We start from the raw sequence: 10730 nt of genomic DNA, 5'->3' as shown, positions 1-10730 counted from the left end.
AAGCAGAGCGCGCCCTGCAAGCCGAGCTTTCCGCTGGCCGCGGCGGAGGAGCTGGCCTTGCCGACCCCGCCGCCCCTCCGCCGCTGCCGGCTGCGGCGTGCCCCGCTCCGCGCCGCCGTCGGGGGCCGTCACCCCGGGCCGACCCTGCGGAGCCGCCGCCATCTCCCTCGCCGCCAGCGGGTGGCGCTGGAGGCCGGCGGACGGGCGGGCGGTGGCGGCGGCGGCGCGCAGCGGCGGCGCGCACGGGGCCGCCCGCGCCCTCCCAACTCCCCCACCAGTGCACGAGTTTACCTCTAGAGGTCATCAGGCAGGATTTACGACTGGACAACAAAAGCACGTGATGTGGAGCCGTACCCCATATTTGGGTGCCTACGTAGGAGGGAACCAAGTACATGTCCCAGTCATTTCCATAATTCATCATAAATTGTGCAAGGGTGCTATAGACGCACAAAACGACCAAGAGCCACAAATCAAGCACACATATCAAAAAACAAATGAGCTCTTATTTTGTAAACTCATTTTGCGGTCGCTATCCAAATGGCCCGGACTACCCGTTACATAATTATGGAGATCACAGCTCGGTGAGCGAGCAATACAGGGACTCCGGCAGCATGCACTCCGGCAGGTACGGATACGGCTACAATGGCATGGACCTCAGCGTCGGGCGCTCTGCTTCCACCCACTTTGGTGCCAGTGAGAGACCCCGCAGTTACCCGGCCAACACCACCTCTGCCTCGACAGAGCCCAGGTACAACCAGCCCGCGACGGCTTCCCACTCGCCTCCCCCCGACCCTCTGCCCTGCACCGCCGTGGCCGGTTCGCCTGTCACCAGCGAGAGTCACCACGGGGTGAAAAACTCCCTCGCCAACTCCACCAGCACTTCGTCCAATTCCAGCAGCAACACGCACATCAGCAGGGACGGGGTTGGCACCTCATCCGGGACTGAGGAAGACACTCCAGCAAGCAGCGAGCAGGCAAGTGCCCCGACCGACCAAAGCACAGCCCAGCCTTCACAGCCCCAGATCTACCCCTGGATGCGAAAACTGCACATAAGTCATGGTAAAGCAAATACCCTGTTCTTTCTTTATTTCTCTGGCGAAAAAGGAGGATTTAATGTAAACCGGGTGGCTGTGCCGAGCAAGGTCGGGGAGAGGGGAGAGGAGGGCGTGAGAGCGGGCAGCCTCTTCACACAGCACAACTCTGCTCTCAGGGAAACAGGCTCCCTTCTCCGGGAGAGCCGTGTCCCCTCTTCAAAAACATGGAAAGAAATATAAAGAACCCGCCCGGCCCCAGTAACCCAGCCCGGCTGGCTCCCAGAGCCGGCCCCGGCGGGCAGCGAGAGAGCAGTAAGAGCCTTCCAGAAGGGGCTCGGGAGCAGAGGCTGCTCCCGGCTCTCCTCTCGAAGGGGGCTCCTCCAGTGGGAACCGCGCGGCTGACCCCATTTATTTTGCCGAGCCATATTAAAAAGAGAATAGGAAAGGGCGAGGAGGGCAGTTTTCACTGCTGGGAAGCCGTAGGGAGGGGGAGGAGGGGCGAGTAGACCCAAACTCCGGGGAGAGGGCTCGAGGGAGCGGGGAAGCGGAGCAACTTTCCGCCCTGGGTACTTGCCCTGCCCTGGGTGCTGGGGGAGCAGCCGGGGGCTAGGAGCCTCCCAGAGCCTTCCCCAGTTCAGCCGTGGGAAAGGGCTGCAAGCTTCAGCTTTGCTCTCCCAGCCCTGAACACACAGCTAGCAGAAGAAGCATCCTCCAAAACAGTTTATCTGCGGAAGGCGGGAGGGGTGGGGTGTTACCCTTCCAAAAATGACCCCAAAAAATTCGATTAAAAAATAAAATTCGAACGCTAAATGCAAGCGAAATCTCACCGAAACCACCAAATCCCCCTCCCCCAAGCCTTTCCTAAAAGGGGCTGGAGGAGGAAACTTGTTGAGCGTTTATCCAAACCAGAAACAAAACCAAGCAGGACTGAGAGTAACGGTCCTGGACGCTGGTAGCTGCAGTAAGTCACGGAAGATCCGAGCGGCTGCTGAGAATCTAAATCATGTACTTTTCTCTTCCAGACAACATAGGGGGACCAGAAGGGAAAAGGGCTCGGACTGCTTACACCCGCTATCAGACCTTGGAGCTGGAAAAGGAATTTCACTTCAATAGATACCTGACCCGCAGAAGAAGGATTGAAATAGCACATGCTCTTTGCCTCTCAGAGAGACAAATAAAGATCTGGTTCCAAAACAGGAGAATGAAATGGAAAAAGGATAATAAGCTGAAAAGTATGAGCATGGCAGCTGCAGGAGGGGCATTCCGTCCCTGAGCGTTTGATCAATTAAAAGTACTGAGCAGTATTAGCTGACCCTGCGTCTCATGTCAGTACTAAGTTGACTTTCTAAAACTTCCTTGTGTTACTTCTGTGAAGAAACCCTGTTCTTGTCACCCTTATTCATCTTTTAATCATGAGCCTGTTTATTACCATTCTCTCGCGTGTATAAGTAGATCTGCTTTTATCGTACATTTCTTTGTCTTGAATGGCTTTGTCTTGAAAAAATAATAGATGTTTTAACTTATTTATATGAAGCGAGCTGTGTTACTTGAAGTAACTGTTAAAACAAAACTAAACTAAACAGAAAAAAAAAGACAAAAAAAAGGAACGAAAAAAAAAAGGAGAGAGAGAAAGAAACCCTCCCCCGGTTTAGTACAAATGTTATGTGTTGCACTCAACCTGCTTAACTGTGCATGTGTGGTCAAGTGTTAATGTCTGTATAGCTCCAAGCTGTTAAAAATATTTTTATTCAAACTACCTATATAATTCCTGTGTAATTAATGCTGTTGTAGAGGTGAAATAATGAAATCAACTGAACTTGTCTTACGTGTAGTGAATAGTGAATCTGTGACGAAAACTGTGATTCCAAGCAGTATGTCCTTGCTGTGCCTTTGTATATGACTCTTTGCACGAACTCTTAGAAGTGGCTCTTATTAAGCGCAGCTTCTGTGATGTATGTTTTTTGTGAACAAAGTTACAAATATAGTCAAAGTCTGGCTGTTTGAGCAAACTGTGATCAGCTTTTTTTTTATTATTATTTGTTTTTAAAAAAAAATGACTGGAAATCAACAAAAAAATAAACTTTCTATTGTAAAGTTTTCGTGACCTGGTTTGTGCAAAGCAAGAAGTTGTGCTTCCTGATTTGCCTCTGAAAAAAAAAATTAATTAACTCATGCAGAGTTTGTAATATTATTTTACCTGGCTCTTGCTGCACGTTGCAAATGGTAGGTGCTGCTATTGTCCGCTACCACTATTTTTAATTGAAAGTTTGACCACAAGTACCTTCTTACTGGTTTCTCGCTAGATGGAAAGCTGCATCGCAGGACCACAATCAACACCCTTTGTGGGTGAATCAGCTGTTAGAAGTTTGTTGATGGTTAAGGAAAAAAAAAAAGAGAACACCCACCCATGTGCTTTGTTAAAACACGCTGCTAACTCCAAGACGTGTTTGCATCGCTCTAGATTTTCTCCTGTGGTTTCAATAAGTATATTTGCAGGACAGACACCTCCGAGCCCTCTGCGTCTATTAATAACCCTCACTAGCCACATTCCCACTTTTCGCCCTTTAAAGATTTTTGGTTTTCTTCGCTACAATTAGTTTGCTATAAACGTAATGTTACTTACCCCATCAGAGCTTGAATGGTTAACTCTTCTGAGCTTCTAAGAGCAACTAAAGATTTGCACATTTACTGACGGGTTACATTGATGCCTTCCCTTAAAAGTTATAAAACAGTAAACTTTATAAGCCCCAGTTCCGGCTATATGACATTTGGGTGCCAAATGAATAGGGTTTTGTCTATGAATTAGATCGTAAAATCATCCATAGCACAGACAGATAGGCTCACTGGCTATAAAAAGTCACGTGGTGCCATTAAAGTAAGTTTTATGGTTTTGGGGAGTTGACATCCAACATTATATACCACATAACATATAATCTCACTGACGCTGGACTTCATTTGACTCTTTTGCAGGCTACGTGTGCCTCCTGGCCATTCAAATTGTCAGGTTTAGGGACAGAAGTATCCAAACCACAAGTTCTCAATACTGTATGAAAAATGGCTCCTTGCAAGTCAAAGGTAAGTTTTGTGCACAAGTTCCTTGAAGTTTATTTGGACAGTGGGGATGCCGAGGCTCCCGCTCGCTCTAGCTGCCTCTCGCCTCTCTCTTTTTCTCTTTCTCTTTACCTTTCCCTTTCCTTTCCTCTCCGCCTGGAGCTTTTCAGGACGGTCCCACTGAGCCCGAGAGGCAGGATCAACCACTAAAGATCCAGGTTGCGATGCAATTCCTCCCTCCCCGCTCCCCCCCCCCCCCCCCCCCCCCCCCTTCCTTCACTCGCAGCAGCTAGCTCTCTATTTTAACGATCAAATCAAAGTAAACCACAATAAGCGACTTTGGCAGAGATGGATTTTGGGGCCTAACTTTAATCACTTTGACTACCGCAGAAGATAATTACTTCCTTTCCTCCAATTGACTCTCCAACTTTGGAGAGGTTTTGTTTAGCAAGGAGTAGTTACTGCAGGCGATTAAAAAAAGGGGGAAACAAAATAGATAAGGTTTGATATTATCTGGGCAGTGTCTTATGTAGGCGTGATAGAGTTGAAGGCATGCTGATACGTTAATAATCTTTGGTTTGGCTAAATATGTTGCACATCAGAGCTAGTATTAAGATGGCACAGACTGTACTGGGCACTTAAGACTCTTGTTTTCGGCACTGGGCTGTGCAGAAGGCTGTAGCTATGTATATATGTCCATCTGCGAGTGTATAGTGTGTTTCAGGGTTGTGCATTTATAACATTGCTATAACTTTTCCCAGTTCTTATACGTAATTGCATAAGTATAAATATATTTAAATTATGCGCGTGTGTGCATGCATGTACAACTCAATGTGTGTGCCCGTGTAAAGCCATGCACATGCATATGTGTGTCTAATATCAGTGTATTTATGTATACAAAGGGTGTGTACGTGTGTATATAGATATATGTTCCTGTGACTTTTTTCTTTCTTTTTTTTTTTTTTTTAAAGCGAACCAATTGACTGTAACTTGTAGCATTAATACAAGAGACTACAGGTCATTAGAGTGCTGCAAATTATGAAATACGGGCTTGCTTTATTGAAGATTGTAAATATCCCCTTAGCTCTGCTCTCTCCCTCTCTCCCTTATATTGCTGGCTGCCATTGTGGGGTAGGCCCCAGCTGCGTGTTTACTTCAACATTCTTTTTATTTAAGTGGACTGTTCTCACTAGAGTGTGATTACTCAGCAATAAACTTTATGGCCGGATTTTACTTTAGTCTTTGAATTTCCAGGACTTGAATGAAAACATGAATGAAAGGGTGAAAGGAACTCTGTCTTTCTCTGGGTAGCATTAAGACCTGATCTTACCCTCAGAGCTGTTACTTAGCTGAGTGATCTCAGGGGGCACAAACTGACTAGTTAGGGAAGAGACTTGAGCACTGCTTCCAAAAAATATATGTTTGTATATACATATCTCATCTATCTATCTTCAAGCCAGATGTGAGTATCGCTTTCTCTGCTCAGGTTTGGAGTAGCAGGGATTCAGCAGATTACATTGTTTTCCTTCATGTGACATAAAGTCAGGTTTGCAAAAGAACAGGGTGGTTTGAGGAGAGCTGGAAGACAGGCTTTGTTTTATTTTGCTAGTGCTATCTCCTTTGAATATTGAGGTTTAGGCTGTATCTGTTACTTTGAAAATGAGAGAAAGGTGCAACGGTACAAGTGGGTGAGGTTGTTGTGTACCTCTTCAAGGTCTGCACATTGCTGACTGAATACTATTTTTAATTTATTTATTTGTCTTTAACGTTAAAGAAACGGTTGTACAAACCGTTGGCTTAGCTCAAATATCTCACAGTTTTACAATATTTAGTATTTAGAGTCAACCTCCTGTGTCAGATAAACGGAGTCTGAAGCCTTTGTGTCTGTGTATCCTTCCTTTCAACACTAAACAAACACATATGCATACACTTTTTATTTTTTTAAATAAGAAAGACTTTAAAATTATATATCCAAATGCACATTTGAAAATAATTTCCGTAATAAACAGCTGGAGATTTTATAGTGCACTAGCTGTCACATTTCTGTCAATAGGAATACCAGAAAGTTACGTATGATTAGCGTGCATTATATTATATGCCATAAAATTTTATAGTTTTAAGTAAAAGCATGAAAACCCTTTAAAAGTTTGGGCTTTATATTCCTTTTCCAAGGAATATAATTCGCTTGTAAACGGGAATGATACTAGACACAAACCATTCGCGATTACTCAATATTCAACAATGCTGCGTTATTTGAATGATCCAGTGAATACAGAAACACACTCACACTCGTTCGACTACTATTTTAGGAACCTGGATATCACCGCAGATAGTAATTTTTCATTGTCTAGGGCGAAAAGGTTTGCTACTAGGGATTTTCACGTTTTTGAATGTGGCTTCTGGACCACATTCCACATAAAGGAGTGTACAGATTCGCGAAGTATGGAAAAGAAAAAAAACAACCAAACCCACAAGCATATAAACCCACCCACCCGTACTGCAAGAAACTCTCCACGACAAGAGAAAGTTAGCTAGAAGCGACAAGTTTTCCGTATCTCTGGCCCTGCCCTCTCCCGAGCAGCACGGTTGAGGCCATTCAAATCCAGAAACGCAGTCAGATTTTTCTAATCCGCTTTACATCTGAAATTCAAGCGAACCCAGCCTGCCGAACTTTACCAAAATATTCCCAGGTCCGAATTGTTTTCCGAGGGAAAAATATCATGGAGAATAATCGCTGGGAATGAGAAGAGAGGTCTTATCTGTGCACATTATTTTTCTGCTCTGTTTGGGGGATTAATGCAGGCGAGTTTGTTTTACTTTAGGCATGGCAAGGGGTGTTATGCAATTTGAAATACAGTTTACTTAATCCTTTGAAAGAAATACTTGAGTACAGTGTGTCATGTCTAAGCATAAGGACAATTAAAGATTAGGCAACTCCCTTAATTTGTGTAACTAGTGACTTCGCAAGGCATAACTTTCTCTAAAGCAGAAGTATAACAACCCGGTGGAAAGTCATCCGTAAATTACAGCTCTGCAGCCTTGTCTAAACCATGCAAACGCCCTAATTGCAGAACATTATGGGGAAATTATTATTCTGCCGTTTCCTTACATTCAATAAGTGTGTATCTGTGGAAGGGTGACAATGAAGGGGTTTGCAATCTGCTCCATGGGAAATTGAATGGAACAGATCATGATGGGCGGATCATGAGGTTTCGATTTCAAACCCTGGATACTGAGGCAGTGCCTTTTCCCTCCCCGCAAATACAGATTCAACGCATTAAACGCAGACATATCTAAATCTCTTGGCCAAGTCAAGACATCACTTTGCTTTCTTTGTCCTTTCTCTTTCCTGCCCTTAAAATCTCACGGATTTGCTGCTAGAGCTGCTAGCCAGAGCACAAACCCACATCTCCCACAGCCACCTGGTCATCGTTGAAAATATTATTCCTTTCGAATTAAAGCATCCTCACGAATATCTCTCTGGAAGGCAAATACACTTGGACCATCACAGTCACATGTGTCTGTGGCTACACACACAAACAATATCAAATCTGACATAAAGAACGTGTAAAATTCGCAAGGATAAGGAATCGCATAAGGAATGTTTCCTATATCCCCTCCCCAAAAAAATGTCTTTTCAATAATAATATTTGCTATGAAGGTTATTGGGTAATTATTGCAATTTTGTGGAACAGTCCTTGCTTGAGGTGAAGTCTTGTCTCTGGATAACAAATGGCAGCCCGTGCAGTTCACTGCCAGGTTAAGTAAATGCAGAAAAGATAAATCTGCACACCCTAGGAATCACCAGCAGAGCTCGCTTTAGACCAAGTTCACAGTCAACTCGTTTGCCTAGACAAGGCTTCGCAAACAATTAGAGTTTTTTCTTTATGTTTAAATCAAGGAGAAATGACTAAGACCTTTGCAGCAGAGAACTGCCGCTTTTCCCCCAACGCTCGTCGCTACATTCCTTCCAACCTCACGCCCAGAACTTACCCAGCATTTCACCTGCAATTGTAATCATATAGCGCCTTTGAGTAAGAGGCTTCCCTCCAACGCTGCCGAAAGGCTGCTGTGCAATCTAACAGCACTTTACAAAGCTGCGAGATTAAAGAAAATAAAAGAAAAAAGGCAATAATTAAAAATAAAAAAAGTATCCGATTTCTCAACATCAAGAAGGAAAAAGAAAAAAAGAAAAAACAACCCTTAGAAAGCTGGGGGAAAGGGGAGAACTATTGAAACAAACAGTGCGAGTCTCTTACTCCTAAAAGAAGCTGCATAGCTTTTGTATATCTTTGTGGTTAAGGGCGTTACAACTGCAGGTCAAAAAGTTGAGGGTCAAAAGTTTACGTTTTGCACCACTCTTAGTCATTCGCCCAGACAGAGTTTGATGTCAATGTTATAGCCGAGATCTTGACTATCAGCACAAAAGATAAAATAGCTTTGAGTTACGTGTGTATCACAGTATGGACTCCAGGTGAACCCTGCTGACTGAATGACCTCAATTACCGAGGAAAGGATAGAAAATTCCTCTTTTCAAGAGTAATACGCATTGTTTTTCATCTTGAATTATCGGCCACATTTGTGTCTGAATATCTCGGGTTCAGCCGTGGCAGGTAAACACGCGTGTTACCCCCACGGCAGCCACTGGTGTTGCCTCCTCCGACAGCCAGGTTGCAAACTGTTTCACCCTTGTTTATTATATTATAACCTACTTTAAGAGGTTTAATGTTGAGCCTTCTCACTTTGCAAAATGGCAGGAAGATAAGATAGGAGCGAAGCTATTAACGCCTGTATCGATCTTAGCCGCGTCTTTGCCTTTGCTTTCATTTCTGTAGTGACCACTAAACTGTACTTAAACAGGACATGCCGGAGATAATACAGGTTATATGTTTGGTCCGAAGGAGCTCGTCTAAAATGCTGGGCGGTGGGGCCGTGTTGTGCTATCGATGGAAAATATTGCGGGGAAGCTGGCGGTGTGCTCCTCCGTGATTACGAGGATTCTCACAGCTTTCGGGAACTACCCAAGGCAGCAGTTCCCAGCGAAATGGAGAGCGGGGAGTTGTTTTTTTTTTTTCCCTATCCCTCCGTTCCCTTGGCTTTCCTCCCTCCAAAGAAAAAGTTCTGTGGCAGTTCTTTGAGCAAAGATTTATTCCCACATAGCTAGGATTTTTTGTTCCCAGTGCCGCCTTGGTGTTGAAGCTTTAGCTCCTGCGTTAGGCGACTCTGGAGGGAGAACTGGCCAATATTGAACAGTGAATTTCATTCTGGGGGAGATCACTGCAGACCAGCTTCAGCCTGAAATGGTGAGGAAGAAGGTTTGATGGTGGAGAGAAAGGATGTTTCCAAATATTCCTAAACTGATAGGAAATTTGTGGAGGAGTGGCGGGAGGAATCCTGGAAAGAGCTCACCTCACCCCCATCCGTGTATTTGCTGCCTTTCCACGCCAAAGGCAGGAGGCTACACCGGCCTCTGTGTAGCTGTTATGCGGTAATCCTTTGCGAGAGACACAGCTGGGTCGTGGTAGGCGAGTGCTACTCCTTGAGAAGAAATATGCGAGATGAGCCAAAGCGATTACTGGAGATTTTGCCTAAAGTACCTGCTGAAGCCTGGGAAGTAGATAGTGCAAGTGTTTGCTCAGCGTGTAGACCGTGTTCACAAGTTGCTGCTATTGCTCACATGTAGCGAGCCCTGGCATTGCACGTTTGGGGAGCCTGCCCTCTCTGGAGATAGTGTATAACCTTTCACATCCAGAGTATTTATTTGGTGTAAGAGGGAAGCCTGATAACAAGCTAAAAGCCGTAGCCAAATATCTATTTGGTTAGAGAATAGCAGCCGGATTGTTTCCAAGAATAACAATACGTCTTTGATATACCCCCAATGAAAGCAGTTACTATAACCGGCTTACTCATGAGTAGGTGACCGAAATCCGTTTACTTCCTCACCAAAACAATTAGTGTCTCGAACTCCATATTTTCTGTTTTAGAATGAATACATCAATGAGAGTATTTTCAAAGTAAAGTTGAATCTGAGATTTCAATAAATTGCAGTTTCTTCCTTCTGAATTGTCCTTCAAATTATTCCCTAAAACCAAAATAAAATAAAATGAAGTATATAAAGCAACAACCTGGAGCAGAACAGTTAATAACTTGAGACGAATTCTTTCTGTCCTTTCACTCTCTGCATCGGCATACTGCTCTCTGGCGTGGAAGGTCTGCTCAAAAGACCATTCATTTCAAATCGGGGCACAAATCACATTTTACGTATTTATTTAACTGCGCCAGGACAGACCGAGCAAATCCCGCCAACCACCCCCATTGTTACAAGGAGCCTCGGCCCCAGGGAAGCCACCGCTTTTGCCAAATGCTGAACTTGGGACAAAACTGCCAGCATTGCCCCAGCAGCGACCGTAGGAAAGAAGCAGGAGCAGCCTCGGGGGCTGTATCATTCCCAGGAACAAAGGAGGGAATACAGTCGATACATTCCGTAACGTTTACATTCTCCCGCGATTTTTTCTTAATTTTCCCTTAGAAGTAATGACCTGGGCAAAGCACCCCGCTATCTAAAAGACACTGTTATAGACCTTTTAGAAAAACTAAGTCCAAGGCCGAGGTGAACTTCAGGTCACCGCGTCTAACAAATATGAA

The 10730-nt window shown here is 44.7% G+C and overlaps 2 protein-coding genes across 7 annotated transcripts in view; both read left to right on the top strand.

Annotated features, from left to right (window-relative positions):
- HOXA3 (homeobox A3) overlaps positions 1-10730 on the top strand; it is a 44763-nt gene that overhangs the window by 8011 nt on the left and 26022 nt on the right. For all 5 annotated transcript variants that reach the window (XM_061464849.1, XM_061464845.1, XM_061464841.1 and 2 more), the window contains exon 2: positions 4005-4109. The gene's annotated coding sequence lies outside the window, so the exon portion shown is untranslated. The remainder of the gene's footprint in view (positions 1-4004; positions 4110-10730) is intronic.
- HOXA5 (homeobox A5) lies at positions 195-3049 on the top strand. 2 transcript variants are annotated; one of them, XM_061464855.1, is made up of 3 exons: positions 195-748; positions 896-1059; positions 2057-3049. In XM_061464855.1, the coding sequence occupies exons 1-3, from the start codon at positions 495-497 to the stop codon at positions 2305-2307; spliced, it is 669 nt and encodes a 222-aa protein (XP_061320839.1). In that variant the 5' UTR covers positions 195-494; the 3' UTR covers positions 2308-3049. The 2 variants fall into 2 exon arrangements, with proteins under 2 accessions (XP_061320839.1, XP_061320838.1); XM_061464854.1 differs by having other exon boundaries at positions 209-1059.

This window comes from Pezoporus flaviventris, unplaced genomic scaffold, assembly GCF_033815535.1.
Source record: "Pezoporus flaviventris isolate CSIRO_AGI_PZ_B2104156 unplaced genomic scaffold, CSIRO_AGI_Pfla_v1 ptg000037l, whole genome shotgun sequence".
NCBI classification, from domain to species: domain Eukaryota; kingdom Metazoa; phylum Chordata; class Aves; order Psittaciformes; family Psittacidae; genus Pezoporus; species Pezoporus flaviventris.
Note: the sequence above shows the minus strand (reverse complement) of the source record. Positions and strands in the feature narration are given on the sequence as shown.